The following is a 17836-nucleotide window of genomic DNA, read 5'->3' on the forward strand; positions in this document are numbered from 1 at the left end:
TTCTCTGCACTTCCTCCTGCTGGAGCCGATAGCTTGCTGTGTGGTGAAGAAGGCAGGCAGCAAGTGGCAGTGCTGCAGTTCACTGTAACGCTTTGTTCCTCAGGATGAAGAGACTCAGCACAGCCTTGAATGCATCCAGGCTAATCAGATCTTTCCCAGGAAGCAGCTGATCCGAGAGGATGAGAACCTTCAGGTAATCATCACACTGCTCCTTGCCAGTGGGGATCACGGTGTCTCCAGTTGAGCTGTGCGTTCTCTGGCTTCTCCAGTAGAATTTTCATTCACAATGAGCACAGTAATAGGAGAAACCCATTTTGTGTTTAAGTGCTCATGTGCTGCTGGTAGGGCGGAACTTGTGTGTTCTGTTACTAGAGAGTCCTTCGAATGTCTGAAGCACAGAGCCAGTACTTGCGTAGGAATTTCAGTGCTAGGTTTTAGTCCATAGTTTAGAACACGGTTCTTTAAAAAGCCCACCCTAATGTAGTTAGATACTCCCATTGCTTCTTGTTACTGAGAAGCCAAAAGTTTTATGTTGCACAAAATGGGTATTTATTGGTTTCTTAGTTTTCCAAAGTTTCTTTTGAAATCATTTTAGTTACATGCTTTATTCACGTAGACACTCCTTAACATTATCCATGTAGACACTCATATCAACTGAAGTAGTTTGTTTCCTTCAGTAGAAACTCTTTTTAATTGATTTAAGCTAAGTTGGTGTAACCCCAGGTTATTTCCAAGTTGAGCATTGATATTCTTCACCCAGCTCAGCTAAACTGGGCTTAAGTCACATTTTTAATCAAACAGTTGCAGTTTTTATGTGCAGTGTGATACGACTGCAGGTTTTCTACCTCTCTAACAGCAGCACATCATGCATTTCCTTATTTGCAGTGAGAGATCCAAAGCAAAAGCTATGATTTATCCAGTCTGAGCTGGTTACCTGAGCTTGCTTAGGGAATATTGATGACCAGTAGCAAGGAAGATTATTCATCTTGCATGTTTTGCCTACTTCAGGATGAATTTAAAAACATGATGGAGATGTCACTCTCCATTAAGGAGCAAGAGCATAAATCAAGGGGTTGGTCTGACTGCTTGCCTAAATGTGAGGAGAGTTTGCTCAGGTTTGTCATAAAGCCTCCTGGTTTTCCCTGACCAAGCACTTTCTGCTCAGGAAAATGAAGAGAAAATGAGGCATCATTTCTGAGAAGGCTGCAGTTAACCTTGTACCAGCCTGACCTAAGACTTCCCTTCTTAGCAGTAACAGCCAGGCTGAATTTTCAGCAGCGTTCCTTTAGATTTCATGATGTTGTGTGCTTCCAGGAGGGAAATGGTTTTGGTTAATGCTTTCTGAAAGACTTTTTCCTTTCTCTTCTGAAGGTCCCGTTCATTGAACTGCATGGTGAGAGTACAGAGTATGTAGGACGAGCAGAGGATGCCATCATTGCACTTTCCAATTACAGGCTTCACATCAAATTCAAGGAGTCTGTTGTGAATGTAAGTGTTGTTTGTGGTATTCTGAACTCAACCCAGATAACAGAATTTGAGATAAAAGCCTGGTGATCCTGCTCTTTGTACTTATTGGTAATGAAAAATCTCTTTATGATGCTCAAATACGTATTTAGGCAGCAAAAGCTGACTCAGCACCTCTGGAAATCAGGCTTTGTGAGGAAACTTCATGTTGCTCAACTTTACATTCTTTTTACAGCTGGCTGCATCAGCCTTTTGCTCTCCCTAAGCTCTGTATATACTTAGTAGAGAAACAAAAGGTCTTCCAAAGCGCTGTTTGGAGCACCTAAGCTAGATTCCTGCCTTGCTTGGAGCTTCAAAAGGTACCAGTAGGTAACTACAGCAGTTACATGTCTGAAGTTGGGCAATATGAGTACAGTCATTGATGTGAGAGATCTGTGAATTCAACCTCACCTTCAGAGGCCTGCACATTTCTTACTCTTAAGTATCCCCTCTTATATATTGTTACGTATCCAGCTACTCATCATCATAAACATGAGCTAAATCGGCATTGTGTAGCCCTTTGCAGTGGGTAATACTTACTGTGAGCATCTTACTAGTTGAAATGGTCTTTGTGAATGACACAGAATTTGATAGGGCAAACCACTCGGCACAGGAATACTTTGGTGGCTGTTTGTAATAAACCAAGTAAAGTGAAATCCAAAGACCCAAAGCATGTTTTTCTTTTCCTCCTGATGATGGGCTTTTACCCATCTCCTTATTTCAGGACAGATCCTGACCCTGGTTAGTTGCTCACAACTGCCACATGTCAGTCATAAACCCTGAACCACACAGTGGTGGGTGAAGTGTCAAACACCAAGGCTGTGTGTTCGTCCAGAGCTAGAAAAGCAAGGGAAGCAAAATGAGACTTGACCAGTGTCCAACACCTCCATGGCTGAGACACGTGTGACGCAGTGGGCTGGAACATCAGGATGTCCTGTGCACCCGAGTTAATTTTTGATGCCATGGCAATCTTAAATTTAAATTGTTCTTTATTGCTTTGTGCCAGAACCAAATGATTAACCTATAAAACTGTTGTTTATTAACTGAAACTCAGTCCTTGCTGGTTTATGTCTCTAATCATAGAGCTGTGTTATCTGCAGACTTTGAAACGTGCCTGTGTCAGTTACCATCAGTCGCTTCTTCAGGTGCCATTTGAGTTCATGGATTGTCAATGTAGCAAGCTGAATAGGGGTGTCTGCTGGGCTGGTGGACATCTGTACAGCATTAAAGTGCTAAAATCCACAATGATGGGGGGTTTTCAGTAGGTAAAGGTATTACTTCTGAACATGGTGATGGCATAAAGTCTGTGATGCCAAGAATTGAATTGGAAACTTAAGGGAGTATTATTTTCCCTGCTGACCATGCAAAGGAGCTAATACAAGTAGGTGCATGTGCAGGGGTAGCATAACTGTGCTTTCACTTTCCTCATTCCATACTCCATCCTGGAGTATAACTTCAGACTTAAAAGTTGAGGTTTAGGTGCCAGCACGCAGCAGGATGACAGCCAGGGCAAAGCTGGGTGCTGGGATGCGTCAAGTGCAGTCAGCCAGATGCATCTCTGCATGCTGCTGGCAGCAGGAAGAAGGTGTGATATGAGGCACGTGCTTTATAGGATTCCTTTGCTGCTTTGTGATACAAACATGTTTCTTAAATAATATTCTTTGTGTTCAGGAAAAAGTCCATAAAAGCTTGTCAATATTCCCAGGTTAATCTTGTTTCCCAGACTTTCATAGAATCTTAGAAGGGTTTGGGTTGAAGGGACCCTCAAAGCTCAGCTAGTTCCAGCCCCCTGCAATGCCGTAATATGAACTCCACTGGAATCCACGGCAGACAGGATTTAGAATATCTTTAAGGCTAAAGCGTACTTGCAATAATTAGGACCAGTGTTTAAATTGTTACATTTTGGAGGTTATTGTTGATCAAAATTGTTGGTCAACTGATGATTTCCTAAATGAAATCTTCACTGAGTAAGTTTTGATTGAGTTCATCTTGACTCTTCCCTGCTAGTTTTATATAATAGAATTGTAGAATGGTTTGGGTTGGAAAGGACCTTAAAGCTCCTCCAGCTCCAACCCCTGCCACGGGCAGGGACCCCTTCCACTAGAGCAGCTTGCTCCAAGCCCCTGTGTCCAACCTGGCCTTGAGCACTAGAGCTGTTCAGAGAACACCTCTGAGACCTTTTTAAGCATGTATAAATGTTCATTAATGGTTGGAGTTGGAGGTTTTCTGAATGATTTTCAGAAGAATCACTGTCCTGACTCAGTCCAGCCCCACCAATGGCCTTGTCACCTCAGGGGAGAGAGGGACTTCTGTAGGGAAGAGGATTCTTAACACACATCTGTGCTGTAGTACTTGTAAAACAAACTGGTTCCCTGTGTCTGAATGTGGAGCTGTTCTGGCATCTCCTCTTGAAGTAGGTGGGACATTCTCCTGGTAGGAATGGTGCTCCAGAGAAAGCAGTGTGCCGATCAGCTACTCACCCCTTAGTAAAGGCAAGGGTGTGGAGGAAATGGAATCCAGTTAAATGTGGATTCCTGGTCTTTGGTTTCTTACCTCGCTGTTTTCTATTTCCAGTTCACCAGACTGGCCATGAGAATGGTGCTTGTGAAACCTCAGGGTGTAGCACAACGCAGCTCCATCACTTGCTGCACCTCTGCTTGAATACATTTAAAAGTTGGTAATTCTCACATTGCAACACTGCAGAAAACAGCTGTATGTGTGAATCTTTCCCATGGATAACTTCCTAGATCACAGTATTAATAGGAACATGGTGTTTTAAATGCAAGCCCAAAAGATCCAGTAGACCATGCATAAATTGGAGGGATTATGACATTCAGAAGTGTTGACTTACATTTATCCATGGGATAAAAGTGCAGACTCAACAGTGATCTCCCTGTGCACGTGGGCAGGTTGGTTCCCAGGCTGAGCTCTGTGCGTTGCCTTCCCTTCAGTACATCTCAAGCTTGCAGCTGGTGACGGTTTCTCCCTGTAAGCTAACTGCATGCATGGGAGAACTCCGATGTTAGTATAGTCCATGATGCCATGGACCTGTGGCAGCCTCTTTCAAATAGCAGGGTTTGGACACAGTAAAAGAAAACCATGCTGGTGAGATAAGGGAGACTTTCAGTCTGCAGAGCTTTAGTATGAGCTGTCCCTTGCTTGGCCTTCAATGCAAGTGGTTGGTTTGGCATATTCCTTCCTCAGGTGGTGCAGTTGTGGTTCATCTGTGCTGAACAGTAGCTTAGTCCTTGTTACGTTCTCAGGTCCTGATGCTCCAGTTGTCACATTGCATGTGTGTTGGTTGTGAAAGCAGAGGGGGAACACTGAATGATTGCCTTCAAGACAAATCCTGAGTGTAATTAGTTGCAATTAAAGGCAAATTTTGCTCCAGGCAGTCCTTGTAGGTGTATGAACAAGATTACACCTGGGGGGATTCGGTTTGCTCCACCTAGGGGGGACTCCTTGAGGACCTTCTGAGTTGACCTTGCACCCTCAGTTCCTCTAGATGTTTTACTATACCCTGCTTCAGGACATACCCCACATGGCCTTGGCCTCATGCCATTCAAAGTAACCCTCCTGTAACACAACCCTGACAGTTTTCAGGCTCTGAACTGGGAAAACAAGAAGACAACAGGCTGAGAGAGCTGGGCTTGTTCAGCCTGGGGAAGGGAAGGCTCCTGAAGGGGAGACCTGAGAGCAGCTCCAGTGCCTAAAGGGGCTACAGGAAACCTGGAGAGGGGCTTGGGACAAGGGCCTGTAGGGCCAGGCCAAGGGGAATGGCTTTAACCTGCCAGAGGGGAGACTGAGATGAGCTCTTAGGCAGAAGCTCTTCCCTGGGAGGGTGCTGAGGCGCTGGCCCAGGGTGCCCAGAGAAGCTGTGGCTGCCCCATCCCTGGCAGTGTTCAAGGCCAGGTTGGACACAGGGGCTTGGAGCAAGCTGCTCCAGTGGAAGGGGTCCCTGGATGCTGCAGGAGCACAGTGCTCTGGGCCTGTCTGTAATGTGTATGCTTCGCCTAGCGTAACCATGCGTGTGTGTTCTTGTCAAAGCCAAAATGATTGCTCTGCACTGCTTTATCCTGATAGCCATGATTAGATGGGGAAGTGCCTGCAGATAGAATTGATGGCTCTGTCAAGAGCAGCCTCACTGTGCTGCTGTCCAGCTGCCCACATGCATCAGCCCCAGGAAGCTAACAAGGCAAATAGAGGGTTGTCAATGGAAAGAATGGGGAGTGGAGGCAGGTAATTTAACAGAGTTTTACTGGGGGAAGAATAATGACCAGGAAGGAGACTGAAAATGCAAGAGGATCAGAGGACAGATACTTATGAAAGGAAAATTAAGAAGATGGATACGAATGTTCTCCTGAAGAGAAACAGGCAGATGCTGAGGAGATGAATGCTGAGCTGCGGGTGGGCTGTCAGAGGGAGAAAGGATGGCTGTTGTACAGAGGGCAGATTGAAAGGGCACAGGGCAAAGAGTGACTTTGAAAGAAGGAAATTAAAAATAATGCAGGAGTAGAAGAATCCTTGGTCTGTCATTACAGAGCTGGGAGGAGGGAGCGGTGAAGGACTGCTTAAATGAAGATGGACATGGGGAAAAATGCAATAAAAGAGGGTTTGGGGGGGAGTATTAACAGGCAAAGCAGCATTTGACTGAAAAGCAAGTCTTCTAGAGTTCTACTATTCGGGTGGTTGGGCAGAGGTGCCTCACTGGGCATGGTGCTGCCATGGGAGGCAGTGGTGGGTCTAAATAATTCACTGAGTGTCCTTGAGGCTGTGCACTTGGGAGGAAAGAATAGATGGTTCTCTGGGCTGAAGTCCATTCCAGTCTCTTAATAGACAACACTACCACAACTTGTCCTGTCCCTTCCTGCCTTTGTAAAGCCAACAGCTAAAATGATACTCCCAAGATCCCAAATTGAGACTTGTAAGAGAGAAGAAGGCTTCCATGAGAAGAGCTTGTGGGTCTCTGTGCTTTCCCATTTGACACCAGTGCTGCAGCCCTCTCAGTTGTTTTGACATGATCCCTTATGGGGTTTGGATCATACAGCAGTGGAACTGAAGCTACTGCTGCGTGGTTCCGAGCTGCTGAAGTAGTTCCCCTTCATTTTCTTTGGTTTTCTCTCTCTTTTTCAGGGCCCATGTAATCCTGTAATAAATCCTTGTGAGACATGCAAAGGAATTACAGTGTTAGTGCTGTTTGAACTAAAATTATATCATCTTTTTAATTGCAGGTTCCATTGCAGCTCATAGAAAGTGTTGAGTGCCGTGATATATTTCAACTTCATCTGACTTGCAAAGACTGCAAGGTTATAAGGTAGGAAGAGGCTGCGTGTTGGACGGGGGTACCTCTGCTTTCCATGTGCTGCAGAGAGCTCTGCTGCTCTCAGGGAGGGTTATTTTCTTATTATTGCACTTGCTTGCCCTCAAAAGATGTTCTTTGGTCTGACTTTGCATGTGGTAGGTGGGCATTTGTGTGAGGAAGATGGGAGCAAGGCTTTCTGCCTCTGCTTGCTGTGAGACACAGCAGCAATATCTGAGCCCAAGTGGCTCGTCTTGATTTTATTCTGAAATGAATTTCATTTGCACTGCATTTTCTGTGCCTTCCAATCAGGTATAACATATTGCTTCAGTTAGGTACAAGATACTGGAGAAAACTGCTGAAACACACACTTGAAGTGGGTAGTGGAGATGTGGGGCTTGCAGGGTTAAGGTGTGGGCTTTGTGCACTTTGAGGTGAAACCTTCAGTCTGGGTGGCATCAGCCACTGGTGTTTCTAAAGGCTGTGAGGACACAGTTGCCGTCCTTAAGACATAGCAGCCTGGTGGAAAAGCAAGTGAGGGAATGAGGTGAAGCGAGGTCTGCAGCCTGCTCTAACCCAGTGGGCAGCATCAGGTGGCAGGGAGGGTTTCTCTGTGCCTGTCCTTCAGCAGACCTCGGAGTCCAAGCCAGGAGGCTCTGAGCTACAGCTATTTCCTACTTCCCTGCTGCAGGAATTAATTTGGATCTATGAACTTTAATTAAGAAGAAAGGAACATTTCTTTTTGATGAAATGTTTGCTGGCAGCACCTTTTGTATAATGAGCTGAGCCCCAGTCAGAGCTGAGCACTTGGAATGTTTAACAGAGCAGCTGCTTCCTATTTTCCTGAGGACTGATTTTTGGTTAGAAGTAATATTTAGTGTAATTTCAATTAAATATTTAACTTCCTCTCAACTTGTAGCTCTTGACATTGGAAGATGCCCTTCCTCTCACAGTAATTTGATGTTTCTCCTCGATTGTAGAGTGAATACAGATTATTTGTGTTTATGCCCTTCCTCATCAGTTTCCCTTCGAAATTGCATCTCTGAGCATCAGTGCTCGATGACAGTGGCTGCAGGAACACAGTGGAGTATGAGGCTGAGACACCAGATTTAGACCTTTCTAATCCAATAGTTTGTGTTTTGAACACTAGAACTCCAGTGAGGATAGTACTTGCTGTTTGCAACACTAAAAGGATTCAGAAAGAAAATGGGGTCTCTAGGGTGAGTTGTATCTTGTCTGACTGGATATTTAATATGAAATTGCCCACTCTAAGCTAATAGTCTGTCTGGCTTTCCAGTCTGGATGGGAAATGAACGCCTCCAGGTTCCTTGCAGGTATTCAGACACGTTTCATGAGCTGGTCATGGCTTTTGCCTTCCACTGACTGACTTGTGGGGCCGTAAATCCCGCCCTTGGAGAATACAGATGCTGTTGTTAGCCATGAATGCAGCAGAACACAGACCAAGCTGGGTTTAAATGCTTGGAATGTTTTATAACCACAAAATGTTAAAGAAATCTGTCAGAGCAAAATAGATCACTGGTGTTATTCCCACCTTTTATTCTAAAGGGTGCAGGAGTCCTCTTTGAAAAGACAAGCTAATGAATTGTAATACACTGCTTTGAAGATTGGTTTCTGCTGTGCAGGGGTTGTTATTGGTCTGTAACATCAGGCAAAGCTCAAAGACATTGTTTGTGCTTCCCACCAAGGAAGAGAATCTTTCACCTACGAGATAGGGGATTTCAGGTATCAGAGTTTGTCCTCATTCTCAAATCAAGTATAACGATCACATGGATATTTCTCCTATGTCTGATGAAACCCATGTTCTTGTTTATGGATGGTGATGCGTGGATTAGAACTTACGTGATAGTTCCATGGGTTCCCACCTGAGGCCAGCAGTCAGTGCGCCACTGTAACATATCCCTGTCTTTGGTGGTGTGGGCACTGCAGACAGAACCTGGTGATAGTGTCCTTGGTTTGATAGTAATCATATGGATAAACATCTCCCTCCTTCATGACTAGGAGAGTGTTGACTGTTTTGACTTCCTAAGTGTGTATTTCTTCACTAATATCCAAAGGTTTAATTTTTGCTATCTATTAGAACGTACGTAGAAGCAGGACTAAGTTACCAATAAGGTGCTTGCTCTGGGTTTTTGCTTTTATAGAATCATAGAATGGTTTGAGTTGGGAAAGACCTTAAGATCATCCAGTTCCAACCCCCTGCCACAGGCAGGGACACCTTCCACTAGAGCAGCTTGCTCCGAGCCCCTGTGTCCAACCTGGCCTTGAACACTGCCAGGGATGGGGCAGCCACAGCTTCTCTGGGCACCCTGTGCCAGCGCCTCAGCACCCTCACAGGGAAGAGCTTCTTCCTTATATCTAACCTAAATCTCCCCTGTTTCAGTCTGAACCCATCACCCCTTATCCTATCACTACAGTCCCTCATGAAGAGTCCCTCTCCAGCATCCCTGTAGCCCCCTTCAGATACTGGAAGCTGCTCTGAGGTCTCCAGCAGCTTCTCTTCTCCAGGCTGAACAGCCCCAATGTTCTCAGCCTGGCTCTGTACAAGAGGAGCTGCAGCCCCTGCTCATCCTCGTGGCCTCCTCTGGCCTTGCTCCAACAGCTCCATGTCCTTCATACGTTGAGGACACCAGAACTGCACCCAGTGCTGCAAGTGGGGACTCCCCAGAGTGCAGCAGAGGGGCAGGATCCCCTCTCTGAGCTGCTGCTCACGCTCTGGGGTGCAGCCCAGCCCTCGGGGGGTTCTGTGCTCAAGCACACACTGACGGGTCATGTTTGGTTTCTCATTGCCTGGTGATTGCATGATTTCACAGATGGTTTGCAGCCAGCCTGTCAGCTTTTACAGCAGATTCACAGGTAACTCTTTGTCTCTGGGGCAGGTGTCAGTTCTCTACTTTTGAGCAGTGTCAAGATTGGCTCAAGCGACTGAACAATGCCATCCGCCCTCCTTCCAAGATAGAAGACCTCTTCTCCTTTGCCTACCACGCGTGGTGCATGGAGGTGTATGCCAGTGAGAAGGAGCAGCACGGGGACTTGTGCCGGCCAGGTATGGATAACACTTTGGGATCGTCACAGATGCACTGACAAGTAGAACTGCCTGTTCTGAAATCTAGAACCTCCAAACCAGTTACAACAGCACTGACTGAACCTGTTTGTCAGATGAACCTGGACAACTCCAGGATGGACTCTTTTGTACATAAGTTCTTGCATCTCTTCGCTAGCTGGTGGCTGTACTGTATGTATATTATATAGGTGTAGCGCACCTAGGGTGTCCTGCAGTGTCTTGCATGTCTGCTGCACAGCCTGAGTTTGGTTCTGACTGAACAAAGGAGAAATTAGCTCCCACCATAGCTACTCTAAGATCAACATGCAGAGCAGTACCTGAATATCACAAGGAAATTACTGGGGTGGACTTGCTTTAGTCAGTCATGGAGCCATCCAGCTGTTGTCAGACAGGGACTTGAGCTGTGGATCTGTTTAAGTAGGTGGCTAGGAGGTGGTAGATTCATGTTCAGGCAGAGCTCACGTGAGGAGCAGCGAGTTGTTGGTGAGCTCCAGTCTAAGTGACCTTGCACTGGGAAGGTAGAGCTGACCTGTGGTCCCCCTTTTGCAGAACATGCACAACCCAGGAGGCAAAGCCATTGCTTTTTTATGGTACCAGTGCCATGATAGAAAGGAAGTAAGTGGTGAAGGTCAGTCAGGTCCATAGATTGTACTGCCTTGGATATTCTCCACTTGCACAGTGTCATCCTCACATTTTACCTTTCAGAAAGCATAAGTTATCTCATTGTACACATTGTCCATAGGGTAAAGTGTGTTGGGGTTTGCAAGGTACCATTTTCAGTGTATAATCTGACCTGTAGGAATGATTAATATTACAGCTTTTCTTTCACAGATAATTAAGTCCCCAGGTAAGGATAGGCCGCCATCCTTATTCTTAATTCACCAGTTTCTCTACATTTACTCTAATTGTCCTGTGACATGACATAAAAACTGTTTCATTCCAGTACATCTTGGATATAAATACATATCTGCATGTATCTCGGGTATTGAAAGGCCTTAAGGATTTTCTGAAATAGAGAATGGAAAGATGTAAAACTTAAAGGATTAATTTCTCAACTGATTTTTCCCCCTGTGGGGTAATGCTCTGCAACTGAATGAGACAAGCAATGGACAGGCTTGCAGGGTGCTTTATGCTGCTCACGTGCTCAGTAAATTTATTACATTTTTACTGTGAACCTCTTGGCATTATCCTCTTCTCCATGTTGATTGATACCTTCTGATTCTCTCTGCCTGTCTAAAGAATTATTCTTTATTGCCATTGTGTACTTTTCAGTTGTATTTGGATACTTTTAAAAGTGTCCAGGAAATCCATGAAGCTCATTCCAGTTCCTTTAATATGTTAAGCCAGGAATTTGTTGAGGATTTTGTGACTGATACTTGTGTCAAACAGTGATTTATGCAATTTATCCTCATATCTCCACATGACTCCTGGAAGAATAATGTCCAGTTTGGAGATAGAGAACTGATGTAGGTTCAATTCCAGGGCTTGCCTGCAGCCATACAGGAAACCTGAGGTGGGAATTGCATGCTAAATGGAGGTGTTCCAGACCACGTTCTACATATTCCCCCATCATGGATCAGTTAGACCGGAGCTTCCCATTCTTCTCATTCATACAAAACTCTTCAGAACTTCAGAAAGGAAAAATTACTGAAGGCATTTTCCCACTATGACTGCTGACGGATTATAGAATCATAGAATAGTTAGGGTTGGAAAGGACCTTAAGGTCTAGTTCCAACCTTTTGCTTACGTGCTTGGCTCTGGGCTGCAGCCGTGTTGTTTCTTACCATGAACTTCCAGAAGCTGATCCTTAGACTGATATTTCAGGACAGTTGACCAGGGAGAGCCATGAGTACGGCAGTGGTTTTCCCACCATGGGTTTCCTACATAGGGTTGTGAAACACAGATAGTGGTTTTGGACTGTTCCTTTCTCTTTTGTGCTGTTCATGACTCCAGTGGTGCTTTTCTGTCTCTATTTTGAAAGGTAGAACCCTTACTTCTTCTTTTGCATTGATTTGCTCTCTCCGCTTTTGATACCCAGGAGAACATGTGACTTCAAGGTTTAAAAACGAAGTGGAGCGGATGGGGTTTGATATGAACAATGCCTGGAGGATTTCCAACATCAATGAGAAGTACAAGTGAGTTGTGTGGGCTGCCGATTCACAGCCAAACAGCATCTCAAACCACCAGTTTTGTTACAGCACATTACTGGAACTCCTTCAAAGTTCTGCAGCCCCTAATAAGGGACACTCAGAATGAGGATTTTCTGTTGTTTTATAGAAAAAGTGTGCTTTGAAAGAATAAATATTTTGTTAGTTGCTCAAGTTTTTTGTAGGCTGAGAAATACTGGATTTTGATGTTCTTGCTGGAGGACTCCTTAGAGAATAAGTGTTCCCCATGGAAGGAAGGGAAGCCTGAATTGAGCAAAGTGGAGTTTGAACTTCTAAACCCCACTTTCTATTGTGTCTTATTCTCTAAGCTATGAAAAAGATGTGTATTAAAAACCAAAAAGAAGTTGGTTTGGAAGAGCTGAGCTTGTCGATGCTGAAAACAAGAGAAAATACCTTCTGTGGTCCTCAGAGGCCAGGCTGATGTCCTCTCCTCTCCCTGCTGGAGCAGAGGCTGGTGTTCACCATGCATATTCAGTAGGACAGAGTGTTCTGGCTGATCCCTGATGCAATTCAGAGCAAACCCAGCCATAACACTGTGCTGAAACAGGTTTCCTTGCTCTGTCTCTGCAGGATAATGTATGACTTGCAGCTGGTAGTTGGTGTGGCTGCAAGAACAGTATCTGTCTTGGTCTGAAAATCTAGGAAAGAAAAAATGCATTTTCTCTTATTTATGCATTTAACCCTAAAGGAAAATGGAAAAATCCTTTCTGTGTCCTATGGAGGCAGAATGACACAAACTTCTCTTTTCCTTCTTGTGGCCAGCCCTTAAGCAAAGGGCATTTTTTCAGGATGATAAGTATTTTTTTCTGAATAGAACAGTCTTACATGTGTTCATCTGTCCTTGTGCAGGAAATGCATTTCCTTAAAGGGATGGACTGGGGATGAACTCATTTATGATTCAGCAATATAGTGCAGTCCCTGCTGAGCGCTTACACTGTTCTCACTGCCAGCCATGGCTTTACTAGTCCAGTTGTAGAGGAGGATGTGCATCTAGTAGAAGAAATTTCCATTAGCCAGTCAAACATGAGCCCTGCACTCTGGTTTCTGCCTTCAGTGGGGGCTGAGGAGCCAGTGTACTCTTCCCACTTCTCTCTAGAATCCAGTAGCCAGCGTGGCTCTGCCTTTGAGTTTTGTGACCCGGAAATCCAGGAGCTAATTCTTTGGCATGGAAAGACCTGGAATTTCTCGTCTAAGGTCCAGTTTGTTTCAGCTAGAGGCAGAAATGGCCTACGTGTGAATTCCCTGAGAAAAATCATAGAATCCCAGCCTGGTTTGAGTTGGAAGGGACCTTAAAGCTCCTCCAGCTCCAGCCCCTGCCACGGGCAGGGACTCCTTCCACTGGAGCAGCTTGCTCCAAGCCCCTGTGTCCAACCTGGCCTTGAGCACTGCCAGGGATGGGGCAGCCACAGCTTCTCTGGGCACCCTGGGCCAGCGCCTCAGCACCCTCACAGGGAAGAGCTTCTGCCGTACATGTAACCTAAATCTCCCTTGTTTGAGTTTGAACCCATTGTCCTGTCACTGCAGTCTCTGATGTAGAGTCCCTTGCCAGCATCCTTGTAGGCCCCTTTCAGGTACTGGAAGCTGGAATCTTCAAACCCTGAAATGCCTTTATGCACCTCAGTGCTCACCGTGCCTGTGTTACAGGTGAAGGAGGAGTTAGTTGACATACAGTGAAACAGGAATTCACAGACTGGCAGCTTGCTGAGATGAAGAGCTGTCAGGTCGCCCATACTGCTTATTATGTGTTGTCTGGGAAGCTTGTAACTGCTCTGTCTTACTTCAACCCCTTTTCACCACTTCTCTTGCAGGCTCTGTGGTAGTTACCCCCAGGAAATCATTGTTCCTGCCTGGATCACGGATAAGGAGCTAGAGAGCGTGGCAAGCTTTCGGTCCTGGAAGCGTATCCCTGCTGTTGTGTACAGGTGAGGCTCTTGCAGATGGAACAGCTTTCACCAGGCTACAAATGGGATGTTACAGCAAATAAAAGCTGAAAGAAGCTGTAAGTGGGAATTCTAGCTTGGAAGGAAAGGTGTTCTGTGTCCCAGGTGTCCCCTCAGTGGGCCTGACAGACTTGAAAATCAAATTTTTCCCATTTATTCAAAGTAAAGAGAGGTCTGGCTTTCATCTTGCTGTATTTGTGCATGTATAACACGATGTGGAGGGATGCTGCAGGAGAACATCTCGGAGAGAATATCCAAGACCTGCTAGGGTAAAGTTGGAGAACCAGGCTGGGAAGAGGCAACAAAACCTGGCACAGCCCCCTACCTGCTGCCTGGTGGAGTGGTCCCTAAGCTGAATGCCCCTGGGACTCCATCTGTGCTGAGAAGCTGGAATCTTCTTGCTGTTCCACTCCAGAAGGATCCTAGAAGCTGTGTAGAGAGCAGGACCTTGCCACAAAACACGAACCACCCAGAGGGTTTAGATCTCAGACAAGGGTGACATGGGACCCTTCACATGAAAAAACATTCAGACCTGCATTTAACTGACAGCAGTGGGACCTGTGAGGCCTGAGAGCTTGGCGTCTTTGTCTCCGCCTTTGCTACCTGTATATGTGTTGGTTTATACCCGTTCAAAACACAGGAAAGTGTGAGGCAGCAGCAGATACTGGCCCTTGTCAAGCCATAAATGAGGTGAGGCAGACTTCCTGCATGTTCATGCTGAGTGGGAATCACAGAATCATTTAAGTTGAAAAAGATCTTTAAGATCACCAAGCCCAACACTGCCAAGGCCGCCACTAACCCATGGCACTGAGGGGTCTCATCTACATGTCCTTTAAATAGCTCCAGGGATGGTGACCCGAGTACTGAACAAGCCTTTTCCAGTGCCTGACAGCCCTTGGGTGAAGAAATCTTTGTTAATATGCAATCTAAACCTCTCCCGGCACAACTTGAGGCCGTTTCCTGTTGCCCTGTAAGATTTGTATCATTTAATCCCAAACACTGTAGGAGCACTCAGCATTTGCATCTCCTGCAGGTCACTCCTAGAGCAAACTCCTCAGCTAAGATGAATTTGAATGTGTTAATGTGAGAATGCAAAGCTGTAAGATGAAGACCTCAACCCAGCTGCAGAAATGACAAACAACATCTCTGGCTCCTTTGCTTTGGCTCCAGTTCTCAATGGCCCATACTCACACTGCACTAGAAACAAGGGCAGATACTAAAATCATTTAAGGGAGATGTAAAAATCAAATTACAACAGAACGTAGGTGTTAGCTGTATCTACATATTTTAGGTAGTTTTAATCAGTCTTCTCCTTAGACTGGGTCCAGCAGTTCTTCATAACAAAATTGCTTGTCTGAGATCCTGGGTTTTAGCAGCTGCTTTAACGAGAAATACATTTCATCATCTCTGGGTTAGGGTTTTGTTCAGGTATTCTGGAACCTGTCATTTAACGCCTTGAGAACCTTCCTGGTGTAGTTATCCTCCCATAAATGTTGAGAATCTCTTTAAGAAATCAGAGGACAAAGGGATTAGAAAGATAATGAACACTGATCATTCCATTATCTGCCTGTCCATCCATTCCTTCTGCAGAGACAGGAAGGAAAAGCTGCTCTGTGAGTTTGAAGCTAAATTTAGAGAGCGGTAGAGCTGACACATTTGTACAGCTTGGGTCGGAGGAGCCAAGGTAGGAGAGTTCAGAGTAGGTCACAAATCATTATTTACCTAGCTTAAAAATTCTGGTTCTATGAAGGCAGAACAAATTAGCTCATGGCTCCAGCCCATTAGCTTTAAATCCCCCTCTTTTCTCCTTTTCTTCCAAATAATGAAGGGGTCAGCCCGGGGGCCCTTCTGCCTGTGGGTGCTCCATCCTCTGCTCAGCTCTGTGAGGAGGGGAAAGGCTGTCATTGAATCCCAGCCTGGTTTGGGTTGGAAAGGTCCTTGCAGCTCATCCAGTTCCAACCCTCTCCCACAGGCAGGGACACCTTCCACTGGAGCAGCTTGCTCCAAGCCCCTGTGTCCAACCTGGCCTTGAACACTGCCAGGGATGGGAAATCCCAGGGGAAAAAAAAATCCCCAAAGGCTTCTCCCTAACCCTGATTTTATGGGGCCAAACCAGAAAAGCTGCAAAGCCCGTTACCAGCCAGATTTATCTACATAGCTCTGTGCCCAGATTTGAAACTATTGTAAAGAGAGAAACTACAGAAGCTGCTGTGAGGATTTTCTAGAAACCAGAGCATGAAAGAGCAGCAACACTCCTGACAGCCCAACCTCGTCCAAGTACTTTGGATGCTTCCTCCAGCCACTCAGCTCCTCAAGTGCTTTGCGAGAGCAGAAAACGAGGGTTTGTTCCATGTGTCTGCCTCTGGTCTCGCCCTGTCCCAGTGCTCAGTGCTCAGTGTCTGAGACAACTCAGTGGGTGAATTAGAAGAAAACCATTATGCTTGGTTTTCCCCCTGAAGTAAAGCAAAAAGAACAGATTTGACAGAGAGAGCTGGGCTGGTTCAGCCTGGAGAAGAGAAGGCTCCTTAAGCGGATGCCTTAGAGCAACTCCGGTGTCTTAAAGGGGATACAAGAAACCTGGAAGGGGGTTTTGGACAAGGACCTGTAGGGACAGGCCAAGGGGAATGGCTTGAACCTGCCAGAGGGGAGACTGAGATGAGCTCTCAGGCAGAAGCTCTTCCCTGTGAGGGTGCTGAGGCGCTGGCCCAGGGTGCCCAGAGAAGCTGTGGCTGCCCCATCCCTGGCAGTGTTCAAGGCCAGGTTGGACACAGGGGCTTGGAGCAAGCTGCTCCAGTGGAAGATGTCCCTGCCCGTGGCAGGGGTTGGAGCTGGAGGAGCTTTAAGGTCCCTTCAGCACAAACCAGGCTGGGATTCTGTGATTAATCCTCGTGGATACAAGGAAATACAAGGACCTGGTGGATTTATTGTCCTCAAAAGGTTGCTTGAACACAAGGAAGATGAAGCATGTGCAGAGGTTTACCATTCATCACAGAGTTACATAAGGCTCTGTAAAGGGCTTTGTAGCTGTCTAATGGTGATTTATGCTTTAGCTTCTGTATCATAGAACAGTTTGGGTTGGGAGGGACCTTCAGAGCTCATCTGGTGGAACCCCCCTGCAATGAGCAGGGACATCTTCAGCTACAGCAGGTTGCCCAGAGCCACATCCAGCCTGGCCTCCTACAGGAAGGCTGCGTTCTGCTTTGTCTCTAGAGGGTCAAGGAACTTGCATTGGAGGGTTTGCTTTAATTCTTTCCAGTCTTTCCTTGGTTACTGAGATCTGAGTGACACCATCTTACCCCCAGCTCTGTCTCTGGGGACCTCGGAATCACACTCAAACCATTTGCTATTTTTCCTTGCTGTAGCCCATCCATTTGGAATGGATATGATTCCTCAGACCTCCAGCTGTAATAGAATTGTTTGCTGATCCTGCTGGTGCGTTGTGCAGGCTGAGGAGTGCGAGGCCTTCACAGCCAGTGCTGAACTCAGCTTTTGGCCTAATGATTTCTTATTATTTGTGGTATAAATGGGAGGCAAGAACCTTGAGATGAAAACGTAACTCTTGATGAATGTGTGAGACTGATTCCGCAGCAGGTAGTAATGAAATCTGGGAGAACATAGGGAAAAATAAATGAGTTTCTCTGAGCATTCCAAATAGATTTTGTACATGTGTAATGGTGGTTTATTCTCTTATGTCACTTGTGCAGGAGCATAGCAGGGAGCTCGGTGGCCTTTCAGTGACTGGCAGGTGGATTTTGCTGAACTAATTTGATATCAGGAGAGCTGTGAATGGAAGGTTGTTCATTTCAGCACATCCACATTTCCCTTCTCATGCTGGCCCCTGGTG

General features: G+C 45.9%; 1 protein-coding gene across 5 annotated transcripts in view; it reads left to right on the forward strand.

Moving 5' to 3' along the window:
* Nucleotides 1-17836, forward strand: part of MTMR3 (myotubularin related protein 3) — a 77274-nt gene that overhangs the window by 36616 nt on the left and 22822 nt on the right. For all 5 annotated transcript variants that reach the window (XM_080628493.1, XM_080628497.1, XM_080628494.1 and 2 more), the window contains 6 exons: nucleotides 104-193; nucleotides 1372-1488; nucleotides 6735-6817; nucleotides 9700-9866; nucleotides 11923-12019; nucleotides 13861-13974. In XM_080628493.1, the coding sequence (XP_080484619.1) occupies nucleotides 104-193; nucleotides 1372-1488; nucleotides 6735-6817; nucleotides 9700-9866; nucleotides 11923-12019; nucleotides 13861-13974 (668 nt within the window). The remainder of the gene's footprint in view (nucleotides 1-103; nucleotides 194-1371; nucleotides 1489-6734; nucleotides 6818-9699; nucleotides 9867-11922; nucleotides 12020-13860; nucleotides 13975-17836) is intronic.

Source organism: Psittacula echo (genome assembly GCF_963264785.1).
Source record: "Psittacula echo genome assembly, chromosome: 13".
In the NCBI taxonomy this organism is placed as follows: Eukaryota; Metazoa; Chordata; class Aves; order Psittaciformes; family Psittacidae; genus Psittacula; species Psittacula echo.